The sequence below is a fragment of the Buteo buteo genome, chromosome Z (assembly GCF_964188355.1).
Source record: "Buteo buteo chromosome Z, bButBut1.hap1.1, whole genome shotgun sequence".
Classification (NCBI taxonomy): domain Eukaryota; kingdom Metazoa; phylum Chordata; class Aves; order Accipitriformes; family Accipitridae; genus Buteo; species Buteo buteo.
This window is the reverse complement of record NC_134204.1, coordinates 4,790,503-4,807,364: the sequence shown is the minus strand read 5'-3', so window position 1 is coordinate 4,807,364 and position 16,862 is coordinate 4,790,503. Positions and strand designations below refer to the sequence as shown.

Below are 16,862 nucleotides of genomic sequence, written 5' to 3'. Positions count from 1 at the left end.
AAGACTTGGTTGATGTGGTAACTGCTGTCTGGGCTACCAGCTAGCTGGAAAGTAAAACTGACAGTGTTATTTGCTCTCCCTGAAGACAGCAAAGAGGCTGTGAAGTAGGGAGTTACTGCTTTGTTTACCTGTCTCCCTGTCAATCAAGTCCTGAAATATTTTCCATGAAGGCAGCAACAAAGGGGAAGTAGCATTCCAGCTGGCTTCTAAATAACTCCACTACAGCTGAAGCCACCACAATCACTGTGGAGATGAACACAGGACAGGAGTCAAGGGGAAATAGAAAGAAAAGGTGTCATACAGGACAAGATAAGCATCAAAAGAAGGCTTGAGATAATGGAAACATCTGTAGTTGTGGAAGATAAGCAGATCTCCTACAATGTAAGTTACTGAAGCCAAAACTAGCAAGATGGGGGAGTGGGGCAGGGGAGAAGAGGACTGGGGTATTTATAGAACTATCAACAGTCAACAGCTCACAAAAAAAAAAAAAACCACCAACAAAAAACCCCACCTAACCCTAAGTGATACAAAATTCTGTATTTGAGGATTTAAATCTTACTTTCTAAATACTATCGAAGGCCAAGATGGGACCCGATATGAGGATACACAAGATGTACCTACTGCATGGCGCTCTTGCAGCTCTCTGAAGCAGCCAGTAGCAGTCACTATCAGAAAGAAAACTAAAAGGACAGTAGATCTGACAATGCCTGTTAAAATGAGAGTTTGGTCAAACAAGTACTGGGAGACCATGAATTGCCCAAGACACTTATAAGGCCTCTGGACGAGTCATGGTGCTGAGGGTGTATTTAACAATGCAGCATATGAAGAACTAAACCCATAGCTGATGCAGCAGTAGTTGGATTGATTAGAATTGGTTCCGAGTGTAGAAATTCTACCTTTGAGTCTTTGTTTGCAGTCAGCAGGTTGCAGAGTAGAGCAGAGCTTTTCCAGGTGCTCGCTCTCTGCACAGTGCATGACAAAGAAGAGCCTCCAAAGCATATTACTGGATAAGGTTCCATAAGGCATCTCGGACATGAACAACCAGACTCCCAACCTGTTGGATTTGAAGAGGCAGACAAACAGTTTCACCCTGATAAATCCCAACATTTGAAAAGGAGACATACACCCACATCTCTGCCACGTAACAGAATTAGGAATGTGAGGATGTGTCTTAGCATCTCAAATTCTGAGTTAACCTCATTCTGAATTGAACAAGTCCTCAGAACTTCTATCAGAGGCTAGAATTCAAGACATAATTCCTCCCCATCCTGACGCTACCAATGTGCTGAAAAATCCTGCATATTGCAGTCTTGTTTAAACCATTAAGTATTTAAAGCTATTCCAAATCCCAGTTTCAAATATCTGACTCCTCCAAGACAAAGCCAGTATCAACCACATAGGACCGCCTACCTTTTTGCCTTCAGAACATGTAGAACAGCTCTGAAAAACAATTCATCAAACTCCAATTGCAATTTTTCCACAGAGTAGGGATGCGCTACTGATCCATACTGTCTACTGCCGCTAACGTATTGGGCCCAGTGGTCACTCACATGACAAAGTGTCATCCTACACAGCAGAACAAACGAGTCAAAGAAGGATCATTAAGTACATCATCACCATATAAAAACACAGACAAGTGCAACTAGATCAGAGTCTAGTCACAAGAGACATGTTCAATCCTTTGTCCTCTGGTTTCCAGAGATTTCCACATAAATAGCATTTCCCTCCCCTCTTCAGACAGGGTTAGTCTAAAATTCCTGTGCTATCCTTCCTTGGTTTTGCAAGCAAACAATGCATAATATTCTGTTATACCCAATTAGTTTGTGTATGAACTTTGGAGCCTTAAGGTAATCCTGAATGATTATGACGATGAAATGATGAAATGGCAGTACATGCAAAAAAAATCATACAGGAATAATTATACCAAGAAAGTTACTGCTCTAATAACACAAAGGAAAACGTGGATTTTGTTTCTGACTTAACTGTATCCCCCCCCTTGAAAACACACTCATAGAAGCCATATAAAGTGACTGCTATGGATTTAAAAATAAAGAGCAACTTTTAGGTTTCAATTACATTTGCTTACTGCAACAATGACAATTTTCAAGGAGCAAATTAAAACCCTAAAACAATTCTGGATAACAATGGAAAGAAAGCAGTAACAATGGTTATAAATAGGGGCAATTTGAGAAACTGTTTGTTGGATTTCAGTGACTTTCCAAGGCAAGCCTGAGCACATCCCTCATGAACACCAGGCTGGATTCCCACAGCTGACCCGGCTCCTTTGTACCCACAGCATTTAGATTCTGCAATACCCACTTCACAGGCAGCTTTAGAGTCAAGGACCCTGGAATTTCAGATTCCCAGATTGGCTAACCCTAAACTGACCAACTCTCAGAGCAAAATCTACCCAAGAACCATTTGGGTTTTTTGTTTTGGTTTGGTTATTTTGGTTGGCGGGGTTTGGGTTTTGGTGGTTGTTTTTTGGTGTTTTCTTTTTTTGCAGCTCTGAACTTTAAACCAGACTGTATGAAAAAGATTTAATCGTATCAGAGAAAATATTCTCTTACTTGATCAGCTGACCAATTCGCTTCACAAACTGTCGGTACCGTGCTCTGTTAAATGTTTCTAACCCCGCAGACAGAAGTTCCACTAACGAGTTTGCAAAAGCAAAAATCTTCATCATCTCCTGAGGAGTTGTTTTTTCAGGAAAATAAGCACCTAAGACCAAGACAGAAAAATACATCTCAAAAAAAAAAAAGTGTGAATTCTGGATTTTTTAAGTAACTTTACAAGCACTCAAAACAACAATTCATTGTTGTTTGAACAACAGTTCATTGTTTGCCAGCTACATAGTGAACTGAAATTTATGTTTTGTTTATGAAATGTACAAAAATACCTGTTAAGTATGAAAGTACAAATAAACTATGCAAGCTATAAGACCTCTAGGAAGCAATTACCTTCATGTACTTATCCAGAGATTTAGCAAAATAAAGAATGAATAAATAATTGGAGAAAAATCACAGTAATGTTACAGCTAAGAGGCAAAGGGGAAAGCACATCTGTGAGTGTAACTACTGAGCAGATCAAAACTAAGGGAAAGGACTAACATTTTGCATGCTTGTATTGCTCTAAGTTTTTAAGGTATCCCATACACATGGCACACACTTCCATCTCATCTATTTAGTCTGTGAGCTGTTGCGCAAGTTCATTATTACTTCACTGAGAGACTCTAACGCAGTAGCATTCTTGGCAGTTTTAGTCATTAATATAATTAGCGTAAGCAAAATGAAGAACAGCTCTTCAGCAGCAGATTTATTTACCTCCAGACTTAAATCCAAGGAACTGCTGAAAGAGTTCATGAAATGGAAACTGTGACAACAGGGCAATCAAGTCATCTTCCAAGAGCAGAATCCAGCTTGTTTCAGGATCCTCATCCTATAGACAAATACAGTCACTTTTAGTAGCTTTACAATAAAACACATGGTAGAAGGGCCTCACTACTGTACTAATTACAGTTTGCTTGTAAGCGGAAACCAAAGAAATTGCAAATGAACTCTCCTTCACACGCACACACAAGCTTCTAAATTCCTCTTCTGTGTGTGTTTCTACATAAAAGCCCTCATCAGCTAGGAAACAGAACTAGAGGCAATGCTATGTTAGTCCAACTCACCTTCTGAAGGTAAGCACCTATTCAAATGTTTGTCTGCTTCCATGCTCCTTCTGCATGCAATAGCTCAAACATTTATATTCTACCTGTTAATACTCATTCCTGGAAGCTCCACTATCTACAGTTATATCACAGAGATAAAAGGAGAGTAAAATAGATCTCAGTTTCAAATGATGCTTTTTAAATGAACAAGTCAGCTTTTCTTCCTCCATTTCACACACACACAAAAAAATAATCAATAAAATAAGCTTGAGCAAAAGCATAAACGGAAAAAAAGAAAAAAAAGAAGTCATTTGCTGTACCTCTTCACCTCCTTCATCTACCAGGGTCCAGTTTCCAGATTCTTTCCCAGATGAAGAGGAACTTTTCCTTTCACTTGGTTTCATATGGCACATGAAGTCCACCCGATTTCTGATTTAAAGTGAAAAAACAAGTATATAAAAAATTAGAAAATTAAAAATTCTGAATTAAGTCATCTTTTAGTAAAGAGAAGATATTAACAGAACAGATACAAGAACAAGAAATTAACAAGTATGTCAGAAAGCTGCCTGGCAGAAAAGGACCTGGGGGTGTTGGTCAACAGGCAGCTGAGTATGAGCCAGCGGTGTACCCAGGTGGCCAAAAAGGCCAACAGCATCCTGGCCTGTGTCAGAAATAGTGTGGCCAGCAGGAGCAGGGAGGTGATTGTTCCCCTGTATTCGGCACTGGTGAGGCCGCACCTCAAATCCTGTGTTCAGTTTTGGGCCCCTCGCTCCAGGAAAGACATTGAGGTGCTGGAGCGTGTCCAGAGAAGGGCAACCAAGTTGGTGAAGGGTCTAGAGGACAAGTCCTATGAGGAGCGGCTGAGGGAGCTGGGGTTGTTTAGCCTGGAGAAAAGGAGGCTGAGGGGAGACCTTATTGCTCTACAACTACCTGAAAGGAGGTTGGACAGAGGTGGGGGTCGGTCTCTGCTCCCAAGTAACAAGCAACAGGACAAGAGGAAACAGCCTCAAGTTGCATCAGAGGAGATTTAGACTGGATATTAGGAAAAAATATCTTCACTGAAGGGATTGTCAAGCATCGGAGCAGGCTGCCCAGGGAAGTGGTGGAGTCACCATCCCTGGAGGTATTTAAAAGACGTGTAGATGTGGTGCTTAGGGATGTGGTTTAGCGGCGGGCTTGGCAGTGCTAGCTTAATGATTGGACTCAATGTTCTTAAAGGTCTTTTGCAATCTAAATGACCCTATGATTCTAAATGATGCTATGATAACCTGATATCCTCCAAGACTCACACTAACCTTCCGCATTCTGTAAATGATCTTCCAAGCAATATTCTGAACAATGTAAATGGTTATCAGCCCTGTATAGCAAGCATATTTAAATATGCAATAACACTATTCTTGCCCATGTGTAAGAAAAATCCTTTTTAAAAAAAAGGATATAATATTTCAAAAGTAGTACTCTACAACAACCATTTAAGGCTATCATCTGGTGAGTCAACAACAAACAGGACAAGCACAAGCCAGCTCCACTATACAACTTTCGTAGCTGCACTAGCTGGACACCACATCAATGTTAGTAAGACTGGTCTTACTACCACAACTAAAGACCTTCCAGGAAAGAGTTGCCTCAAATCAACCCAGTTCCCGTTCCATGTAGTAGACCACCTCAAGTCTGGGATACTAGTTTTCGGGCTCTATATACTGTACAAATCCTTAGTTGTTCAGACGTACCAGCAAGTTAAACAAATGTGCAGAAAGGTTACATGAAAAGTTAAAATCATAACATCCAACTTCCTTCTAACTTGAACTGTACTGCCAGAACTCTGCACACAGTGCCACAAAACTCTGGAATAATTATCACCCTCCTGAACACCTTCAACTTATACTCTGATAATACCAATCTATTACAAATTAAATAAAAGTTTTAAGACACTGATTTCACAAACCAAATTCAGAATTCAAACTTGTTCCTGACACGGAGCAACTGTAACAAAGTCTCAGCTCTTTTACCAGTAAGTACACCCATTGTGGAGGCTCTGCATTCTTGTATCAACAGTCGAGAGCATCACTCCAGACACCTTAAGGTAGACCTTGTTCAAAACACAAGCATCAAAATGCTTTGGCAGTATGCATGCCCGGAGGATACACTTGTTTCCCCAGGCAGCTCTAGACTGGAAATGTGAAAACAAAGCCCTTAAAAATAATAGCCTCCAATAAACAGGACTCCCACTTAACTCAGGGTCAGAATATCAACACCACAATGACAACCCTAAATACCAGCAGTTTGATTCTTTGACACTAAAATTTGGGCAGCTGGGAGGCAAGTTATATATTTTATCTGAAGCACCTAACAGTTTTCACTAATGACTGACTTCATCAACTAGCTTCTCCAAGCACCAGGTATTCCTTCTAGATTAAAAAAAGGATGCAAAATCAGTTAAGAAGCCCAACCAGCATACACATCAACTTAGCAAACCCTTTACTCAAGGGCTTCTGTTGAGGAGACAGTATAATGAACAGGCCATCATGCAAGGCAAGAACTCTATATTTTAGAAGTCACAGTAACAAAACATGTCAGTCTTCACAAGCTACTTGACAGCTGAAAGCAAGCTGCATCATACTGTGCACAGTCGGAGAACGTACTTCCAAGGCTGTATTTTAAGATGAATGAGTAAAATCAGTTTGAATTAAAGTGTGAATGTCTTTCTTGTGCCTGCTTTTATAACTTTGCCTGCAATGAACTCTGAGTTTCACAAGCAGATCATGTGTCATGTTTCCTACTCTTAAATAATCAGAACATATTTATAAAATCATATTCATACTTACTTGACAGGAGACATAAGCAAGGCAAGAGATTGCATGAAATGAAAGACACCTGATGGGTTATCCAAGACTTTGATCTGAAATTAAATGCAAAAATCTAAGTAAATCCAAACAAGTAAAACAAAGCGCAAATTAGTTTTAGTAGAGAAATTCAAATTCTGAGCTTTACATTTTTCACTAGCTTTTTGTTCATACTAAAAAGTATCCATAAAAGACAGTACCCACACCCTGGAGAAAGTATTGCTATGGCAAAATACTGGGATTTGTCCAAAATAATTACTTATAAAGGAGGAAAAAAAGAAAAACCCAAACAGATCAAAAGCTCCACAAAAAAGGCAACTTATCCGTTTCACACGTACTTCTGGACACCAGCAGGAATTGGGATGTTAAGCACTGGGGAAGTTAGGATCCTACCATGTTAGGTTAACGGTTTGACTCAATCTTAAGGGTCCTTTTCAGCCTAAATGATTCCATTATTCTATTCTATCTTTTCATTTCCTTGCCTGCCTTTCCCTTGTTAGTGTAATTGCAATCCTTTTCCTACGGCTAGATTACCAACATCCTCCCCTCTTGGAGGGGCAAAAATGTTCTTTGCAAGAATGCCCTGATGGCTTTGGATATCTGCACTCCCTCTGATCTATACAAAGTGAACTCTTTCCCTTGGCCTTGAAATTACCTAACTAATAAACTTTACAGTGAAACCAGTCCTATTTCAATGTGCAGGATATAAAAATCTGTTCTTCCTCATCCCTTATACATCACAGAGCTGCCTCCAATCTCACTTGTCTCATACACAGCTGCTGCTTCAAGTCTAAATATTCTTTCCATTTCTTGGACAGCACTCCAAACCTTCTGTTGCGTGAGGCCTTCTGAGGTGCACTGCAAGTCCCCGACTCCCTTTCATGGACTCTCTCCAGACAAGAATGAGAAGTGTGTTTCCCTGTAAACCTGCTCACAGTTGGGCTAACATGGGTAAATACATCCCCTGACAAACCCTTCACTGTTACCATGATTCCACACACCTGGAAAGATGGTGTCAGTCATGAGCGATTGACTAGGCACAAGACACTGTCCTACCCACTCCACTCCAACTTTCTGACAATAAAGAATTAAACATTCACACCTGAATGAATGGACAAGCCCATTCACTGATCCCAGCTGGACATCGAAGGATGTGGTTGAAGAGGAAGAGATGGTCACCTGGACAGCCAATTCTTTGCAACACGGACACCTAAAGGGAAGTATATTGGAATCTTGGAAACAATTTCAAGGCTCATTCCTTTATAGTCTTGCTCACTAGAGTAATACTGTTTTTTTGTTTCTCTTCCCATGCTTTCTAACAAACCTCAATTTTCAGAGCAAGTTACAGGAGAACAATATTTAAAAGTCTGTTTGCTTGGCTTATGAGCCACAAACCACTTTCTCTGGTGTACAAACATGAATTACTTTACAATCGCATTAAAAACAAATTTATTTAGAAATCAGCAAGAATAGAAGTTTTTCAAAAATGACAAGTCTGAACAGTTTTAATTTCAAAATAAGTAAAAGCATAATGAATATTGAATATTAAGTCCACTCTGAGCAGTGTTGGCTGCTCAGGGGCCAGTCCTCGTTAATGCTGCTGACCTCCGTTGACTTCATCAGCCCAGGGAATTCATTATAAAGATTCACTAACAGATTCTGTTGCTCAAGTAGAACGAACCTCCCAAAAATTGCATGTGGCACAGTAAGAGAAACAGTAACACTTTCAGAAATTACCCCCAAATTCATCCCTTGTGTTGGATCAAACAGATATATCCATGCTTACTCCCTCACCAGTCTCTGCAGCCACATGAGAAGGTCACTCTGAAACTGAGGATCTTCAATAACTCTGCGAGTGAAACTGAAAAGGACGCTGATACATTCCTTCAAGTGGCCCAAGTCTGAAGAAAGATTTTCTGATTGCTTTGAAACTGTAAATCAAAACCAGAATTAAGGAGTTTTGACAAGCAGCTCTCAGAGTGGTAACATAAGTAGTGGTTCTGAAGCGATACAGAAAACTTGCTCTATCTATACATACCAAGACGTTTCAACACAGTTGCTTGCTAAATCCGACAGAGAAGAACACTTATGTAGAGTACTTTATTTCATCTTATAATTTAGCACTGGACATTAATTACAAGAAGAATATACTATGGTTGCTCTCACAAAAGGCCTTCCCTCAACACAAACTTTGTAAGAACCACCATTTACTATGCATATGAACAGTCTGGGAGGCGGAGGGCAAAGGGAGGAGGACTAGGAAGGATAAACACCTGCGGTGGGAGGGGGAGGAATACTTTAGCTAAAAGATTATATTGGCGCAAACCCAAGTAAGTAATATACTTAGGATGAAAATCAAAAAGATTTCTCAGTATTAGAGCTGCAAGATTTCAAATGGCCTTCCAAGAGGAAGTAAAGCAGGAAAAATATCCAGCTGGTTTTAGAATTATGCATACTCAATTTGGAAAAGGGACTATATTGTATGTTGCCTTTGACAACAAAAGATTGGAGTCCGGGTTTCCCAGCCCACCCAGTGTTCCTCTACAGTAATCAGTGGCAGTATGTAACTTAGAAGAAGGTAATCCTGCATTCAGCTTCCACTCTCCAGGTGAATAAGGCAAGAGAATTGGAGTTTCTCCTGGGAGATCAGAAGGTTTTAATATCAGAGGAGAAACACAGCAGTATACCAATTCCACCACAAGACTCCAAAACTGCAGGTGAACAGGGCATTCGGCACCCTGAACAGCACGGGGAGCGGTCCAGACCAGCAACACACCTTGTTCTTGCTGCTGAAGAGCCACTGATCTCAGCAGGGACGAGCTGCTGAGCAACCTGTAGACATACGACTCCACTTGCAAGCGGGACAACACCGAAGTGTACGAGTGCAGCGCCAGTGTCTGATGCACATGCTCTGCTTTGGCTTCAAACAGCTTTTTCAGTTCCCCCAGCACACTTTCATTCAGCTCCACTGTCTGGTAGCGATGGTGACCTGTCACTTTGCACTGATCTGCACAGACACCCTGAAAAGAAAGCAATTATTTTATTGAAGTGGTTTTGTCATTTTGTTGAGTCAAGCGTGCTTACAGAAATTAACCTTGACATAACCTTCCCCTCAACAGATTTCAGAGCCTTCATAAAAGGGGCCACTTAACAGGTGGAAAAGACAAACAAGTCAGAACATCCTACATATGGTTTAGAGCTGCTTATTACTGAAGATTCATATCCCTTACTTCTGAAAAAATTACTCTACAAACCCTCAATAACTCAGATTTAGAAATAGACATGAAGTGACTTGCCTGTATCACTGACAGATGTGAACAAAATCAGGTCTCTCTATTCCCAGTGAGCGCAACTGCTTCTCAGTTTATAGATTTCCATAAATATTTGGGTCTGCTATTTTAAAGCTAAAATATGTACTGAAACAAGATAAATATTTTTCTAAGCTCCCAGAACTGAATATTTATACCAATTCCCCATTGTACATTTAAAATTTTCAGAAATGAACTGTACTCTAACTTTTTTCCTCAAACTGGAATTAAAAGCTGAGGCCAGTCTTCCTCTGTCCTATCTCTAATTCTTCAGCACAAGAAAACCACAATACGCAACATTCCTGTTATTCTTCTATGCAACCAGGAAACGTGCTTCAGAGCCAGCACTTTGGAAGCTTAGCTTGAAATTATCCCTGTGTTTCCTAAGTTTGTAGAAGAAGAATTTTAAATTGGCATAAAACAATTATTCTGACATACAATAAATACATAATGAATCAGGATAGAACAAAGCAAGCAGCAAGCTTAGCCAACTGTATGATGCCCAGTGGGGATGCAAGAGTGAAGCCAAAATTGCTTTCAGTGTAGAAAGCGATCAACACAAAACAGAGTCCAGTGAGGTTCAGCATTATACCCTAATAAAAAGGAAAAGATTCCAATCTGTTCAGTGAATGTCTCTCAACATCTCAGCTCTGAGGAACTGCACAGGAGAGGCACTGCACTCACAGAAACAACAGTGAAGCCACCACATACATAAGTACTTAGCACCGTTGGGCAACTTGGATGGTGTGTTGCCTATGAACAGCATCAGAGCGCCAGAACAATTTTATTCACTTGCACTGTAACATTCAGCTCCAAAAACAAGTTACACAGAATGAGTGTGGGGAAAGATTTTTCTGACGTGTGCACCAGAGAGCTCTCCAGACCCTTCTGGTTTGCAGACAGAAATGCTACAGAGTACCACCACCACCCTGGAAGTAGCTAAAACCACAGCTACATTTATGGAGCAACTGTTACTGAAAGTGGATGGACCTCACATGCCCTTTGCTTTGAGCAACAGGGTCACCCACAAGCATGACTCAAGGTCCTCTGCAGCTGCCACCTCTGAAAGCAGGACAGTCAGGAATGACGTCAATGAAAACTGTCACTACAGGCAGCAGGCCAGATGGGACATCACCGCTACAGTCATTCTGACGTCCTACTCCACCACGTATCCCCTGCATCTACCCGAAGCACTGTGGCACAAACTTCACCTAACACTACAGGCAGAACTGGCTGTACACAGCTCATTCTGACTAACTACACACGAGTCTGACTCCCAAGAGATCACTAACAGAGATCCTAGTACCCTACATTCATCAGAGTTTAAAAATCAAACAACAAACTGTCTTAAGTCTCAACAGAACGATACTCTGAAGTACTGGGGGTTAGTCGAGAGACAGGAAGCAAAGGCAACCATCTCTTTTAAAACAACGGAGCTTAAATACAATAAACTTGACAGCAAATAAAATTAAGGTCTGGAATCACATCCAAATAGTTTGGGTTCAAAAGTAGCTTCAGCAACAGCACCTGCACAGTTTTCTGTTCTTCTTTAAAAGTCCATAATCTCCCCTTAACATTTTGGCAGTCTGTTATCATAGCCTGCAGCTCTGCCTCGGCCAGCAAAAGCTGCTTCCTGCAACGCATGTAGTTCAGGAGCAGTTCATAAAATTCGTGCCTGTCCTGATGAGCAACGCTTTCGAATTCCTCTGCATAGGAGTCAACATTTTCCAACCATGAACACGGCTCAAAAATTTTCAGCTGTTCTCTGGTAAATGGCACCAGTTCTGGTTCGGTTGGGAGCTCTGGATACAACCTTTCATTGTGCGACAGCGGTTTAACTGCTATTATGGTTGGTCTCTCATATGACAATTCAGTCGACAAGTTTGGATAAACTGGTTTCAATCCCGATCGCTGAACACGTGGTTTGGATTTCTCAGATTGCTGCAAGATACGAGGAGGAAGCTTCTCTGATGAACAGACAAGAGGATTTCTATCATCTTGTACATTTTCAGTTACTTTGTCCTGTACAAAGCCCGCTACTGTCCGAGAGCCAGCAGCACTAGAATGAAATGTACTACTCGATAAATCAGAGTTTCCTGATCCGCTAGCAACCACCTCCACAGGACTGTGAGGTTTGTCTAACTTGCTTTTTCCACTCTTCTCAACACTGCCCCTGCATTCCTCATGGGAATGATCAGCTTTGAACTCTTCTGCATTTGTGGGAGGCTCTAGAGTCACTGTCGAAGATCCTTCATTTGCTGAAGATAAATTACTCTGGGAGATGTCGCACACATCTTTTACAGTTTTTCCATCCTCTACTTCATCACTGAGACAAATTTCGGTAAATTCTCCAGGACGTTCCACTTGCACTTTACTGGCTTGAGAAGACACTTCTGCCACGGGAGGGAGGAAGACATCATCAGACTCTTGTATGTGCGTCTCCTCACTACTTTTTTTCTTTTTTTCCTAGGAAAAAATGAAAAATTAACAGTGTCATTACCAAGCGAATCTATCCCCCTTGCATCCCCAAACCCCACCATCACCAAAACTAGGATTTGTCAACATCACAACTCCAAAAGCCCCTCTTAACACATTTCATAACATTAGATGTAGAAACAACAGTACCAAACAGATCCTTGTTCTTTAGCTGCCCTTTGAAGACTGCCTATCAGTGTCTATTTTCTTGGTCATCTCTTGAACAATGCTTCAAAGTTTCTACGTAAAAAGCTATAAATATCACAGGACAGAATGTTTCATTAACATATAAAATAATCAAAGTAACAGGACCCTGACCTCTAAAAACAGCCACTAGATTTCAACATATTGCAAAAAAAAGTTACTTTGCAATTCATCTTAAGGTTTACAGGAGTATTTTAATGAATGGAAAATTATTTTCATAAAAGTAATTTCAGAACCAAGAAAGTCTGGAATGGACCCCCTAATTACATTATAAAACTATCACATCATCTGTACATTTACTGAAATACCTATTTTCAATAGGCATTATACACTAGAGGTGTAGAAGAACTTAGCAGTGACATTAAAATTGTAACCTGATTATCCACTTTTAAATTAAGATCAGCTTGGGGGTAAATACTTCCCATAAACCTAGTTTAAGGTATAGATTAGCCTCCTTCCCAAAGCACCGCATGGGTTGCACAGGAAATCAACAAGATTTTGTCAATTTGTAAATCATTTGCCAATTTGTAAAACAAGAAATTGGTAAAGTGTTTTGCCAATTTGTAAATTGTTTGTGTGTACCTACCAGTTTATTAGGAGCAAAACTGACAAGAGTTAGGTTACAATGCTCCAGTTTTGGATGACCCAGATAATATAAAAAAGAACACAGCTGAAATTAGGAAAAGCTCTCAATATTCCTCCATGACTGGGGAAAAGATGATAGTTTTGGAAATTTGTTGACAGTATCACATATACTTTCACTAAACATCTGACATGACTTTGCCTTATGAGAAGGATTACAAGAAAACGGCTCAAATCAAGGCCCTAACTACCTTCAACCTGAAGCCTAATTTTACTTCAAACATATGCTCACAGCTCCTTTACAAAACAGCAATACACTGGCTTTGCTTACAGATTGTGTCTTCCAGTATATTAAAACCTGTAAACACTTCTGATCACGAAACAGTTCTGACACACTCCAAGACTAGCTAAAGCTACAGGTGAGAGGTTAAAAACAGATCAGCACAATTCTTTAAACTAGGACTTGATGTTATAATAAACATCTCCAGACAATTAACTCAAAGTCAGTCCTTTCCACAGGGCACTATATCACTAGATCATATTTTTGACAGTGTACTAATCCACATACTTTACAAACGCATACTGGTCCTTTCCTCTCTAGAATCTCAAAGTTCCCTCTTGCAGTCCTCATACAGAAGAAACTCCCTTTATCTCTCAGTAGCATTCTGTATTCCTCACAAATGCTACTGTTAGATAAAATAGTTGGTTTTAAAATTTATAAAGTGCCTTTCAGTTCTCACTTTCCAAGGCAAAAAATGCCATAATCGTTAACAGGGATTTCATCTGAGAAAGGATGAGAGAAATCAGGTTCTGAATTAACATGAAAGCAAAATCTGCTGTTCTCTCTTCTGAGCTTTAGCCTTTAAGTCAAAGATGACACCTGCTCCTTAGCCTTGTCCCATGCCTAACCATTCTCCTCTCCTAGCACATCGGTGAATGACACTTTGAGCTCTAAGGACACCTACCATTTCTCAAGAAACATCTCTGCAGTAACTGAGTGCTACCCACCAAGATGGACACACACACAGGTTCACCTTCACCAGTTCCAGGTTCACTGGCTTTGCCACCTAACTGTGTATGAATCAGTCTGGAGTTACTGGTGCTGGATAAGCTTAACTTTGGAGCTACTATTTTCAGAAAGCCCTGGGCTCCGTTCCACTACTTGGCAGCCCCACAGCTGAGCCAGCCTTTCTCTCAGCTCACAAGAATTTCAGCTTTTCAAAGGATTATGGCTGTTTCTGAGGCATGGGGATGGAAAAGTCCTTAACGTGACTGAGGCCCAAACTGCATCCTCAAATACCCCTGCCTATTAACAGAGCTGAGCATAGTAATAGCAACAAAAATATCAGGAATGGGTCATGTGTAACACTGAAGAATTCTGGATTCTCACACGTGACACCGCCAGTGAATTGTTTCACAGTGAATTACACCTGGAAGGGATGGCCAAACGCAGCAGCCGCGGGAGTCACCATATACATCCTTAATGAACTACCTGCGTCATCTGTGACTCACTGCCTTCCTGCAGGGAACTGATTCTCTTCAGCAGCAGTCTTAAGATTTGACTGCCTTGCACATGCTATAGGGCTGAATCAAAACAAAAACAATGACACACTTACTCTTCTGGGATTGCTTTTCCCTCCAAACATTACTTGCCTGGAGTTCAGGAATCACAGCCATTGACACTTAGATCTAACCCTTATTTTACAAAACAATGGTCAATTAATGCATTAATTTTGTTTTCACAAGGCTTTGACAGCCATGACTTCAATACCTTTGCTCTATATGGTGCAGTTTACAACATAAAAGAGGTTAAGCAATTAAGGGAAATGTTTCTATTTAGACTCAACTCTGAGGCAAGATATTTTGGTTCGGATCATTTCCACAAACTACTGAAATTCTGCGTAGCACAGCTACAAGGAAAATAAAGCCTTCAGAAAGCTGTCAGTACTAACATCATGGAAGAGGAACATACAACGGGATTAAAACCTAGGAAGAGCGATGCTTAACAACTGCAGCACCAACAAAGAACAAACACTGTCGTCTGCTATACATAGCCTCATGTTTTGAGCATTTCAAAGCCAAACCGTTCCGTATGAGATGTAGCAAGACCACCATCCCATATTGTACTAAAACACTGCTAACGGCCAATAAGTTCTACTGCTCTATGACTTCACCACAGATGCAGCTCCAGCTGCGCACAGCTATTGGAGAAGGCCACACGCTATAGGAATAAAAAGCTTGTTTACACCCTTCTTACAACACAGAAACTATCACACCCTTTACCTGGCTGCCAACTAGGTCTTCTTACGTCGCTTCAGGAAAGCGCAGACGTTCAGAAATCTTTTTAGAAAAGCGTGCCCACCCCGGCCCCCAGCCCTAACAGCTTCCAGCAGAAGAGGACAGACATAAACACCGCCCAGAGAAGCCACCCTTCCCGCCGCTTTAAAACAAAACCAAACAAGTAAAAAAAAAAAAAGAAGAGTAACACAAATAGGAGCCTGATCCCTTGACCAAAGTCCCAGGGCGCCCGGAACCGCCACAAACGAGAGGCGGCGGTGACAGACCCGCCGCTGGGCCGAGGCCCCCCGGCCCCGGGAGGGTGAAACGACACCCTGGGGATCTCCCCGGCCGCCCCCCGGCCCCGGCCCACCCCTACCTTGGGTCTGCTCTTGGCTCGGGCCTTGCGGGGAACCCTCACGGCCTCCGCCATGGCCCCCGCCCGCTGCGGCGCTGCCGGGGCGACTGGGGGCGGTGGCGGAAGGGGCGGGACTGTAGCTACTCCCTCCCGGCCGCTCGCGGCCAATCAGCAGCGGGGCAGCTACGGCAGGGGCGGAGGGACACGCCGAGTCGCGGGGCGTCACCTCCTCCGCAGGGGTCTGGCAGGAGGCCGGACTCTCCCATAAGGATCTGTGGGGAGGCCAGGCTCCTCTATAAGGATCTGTGGGGAGGCCAGGCTCCTCTGTAGGGGCCTAGGAGGAGGCCAGGCTCCTCTATATGGGCCTGGGAGGAGGCCAGGCTCTCCCATAAGGATCTGTGGGGAGGCCAGTCTCCTCCATAGGGGCCTGGGAGGAGGCCAGGCTCCCCTATAAGGATCTATGGGGAGGTCAGGCTCCTCCATAGGGGCCTAGGAGGAGGCCAGGCTCCCCTGTAAGGATCTATGGGGAGACCAGGCTCCTCTATATGGGCCTGGGAGGAGGCCAGGCTCTCCCATAAGGATCTATGGGGAGGCCAGGCTCCTCTATAAGGGCCTAGGAGGAGGCCAGGCTCCTCTATAAGGGCCTGGGAGGAGGCCAGGCTCCCCTATAAGGATCTATGGGGAGGCCAGGCTCCTCCATAGGGGCCTGGGAGGAGGCCAGGCTCCCCTATAAGGATCTATGGGGAGGCCAGGCTCCTCCACAGGGGCCTGGCAGGAGGCCACGCTCTCCCATAAGGATCTATAGGGAGGCCAGGCTCCTCCATAGGGGCCCGGGAGGAGGCCAGGCTCTCCCATAAGGATCTATGGGGAGGCCAGGCTGCTCCTAGAGGGAATGTGGGGTTAGAAGCCCAACCCCTATTACTGAGGATGGGGAGTGTATGGTCTCTTCTGCCTGCGCCATGGCAGGACGTGGAAGTGCCGCTGAAGTGGGGCAGCCTGTCCTGAGGCATCTCCAGGTGCAGCGGAGCTGCTGGCTCAGCCCGGAGGTCCAGGCAGCACTATCCCTTCTGATCCCTGCCCTGGAACCCAGGTGGCCCCAGGGAGCCGCGACTGGGGCAAGTCCAAGCCCCACTGGGAGCAGAAGTAACTTCTCCCAGTCCCCA

General features: G+C 42.7%; 1 protein-coding gene across 4 annotated transcripts in view; it reads right to left on the bottom strand.

Annotated features, from left to right (window-relative positions):
* Positions 1–15,823, bottom strand: part of EPG5 (ectopic P-granules 5 autophagy tethering factor) — a 57,763-nt gene extending 41,940 nt beyond the window's left edge. For 3 of the 4 annotated variants that reach the window (XM_075021246.1, XM_075021248.1, XM_075021247.1), the window contains exons 1-11: positions 15,721–15,823; positions 11,331–12,269; positions 9,272–9,515; positions 8,290–8,426; positions 7,598–7,705; positions 6,478–6,551; positions 3,973–4,081; positions 3,324–3,438; positions 2,571–2,721; positions 1,411–1,566; positions 897–1,054 (exon numbers count right to left, since the gene is read on the bottom strand). In XM_075021246.1, coding sequence (XP_074877347.1) covers positions 897–1,054; positions 1,411–1,566; positions 2,571–2,721; positions 3,324–3,438; positions 3,973–4,081; positions 6,478–6,551; positions 7,598–7,705; positions 8,290–8,426; positions 9,272–9,515; positions 11,331–12,269; positions 15,721–15,774 — 2,245 coding nt within the window. In that variant the 5' untranslated portion in view covers positions 15,775–15,823. Of the gene's footprint in view, positions 1–896; positions 1,055–1,410; positions 1,567–2,570; positions 2,722–3,323; positions 3,439–3,972; positions 4,082–6,477; positions 6,552–7,595; positions 7,706–8,289; positions 8,427–9,271; positions 9,516–11,330; positions 12,270–15,720 lie in introns of those variants that run through there. The other variant, XM_075021249.1, reaches the window with a different exon arrangement.
* Between the last annotated feature and the right edge of the window lie 1,039 nt (positions 15,824–16,862).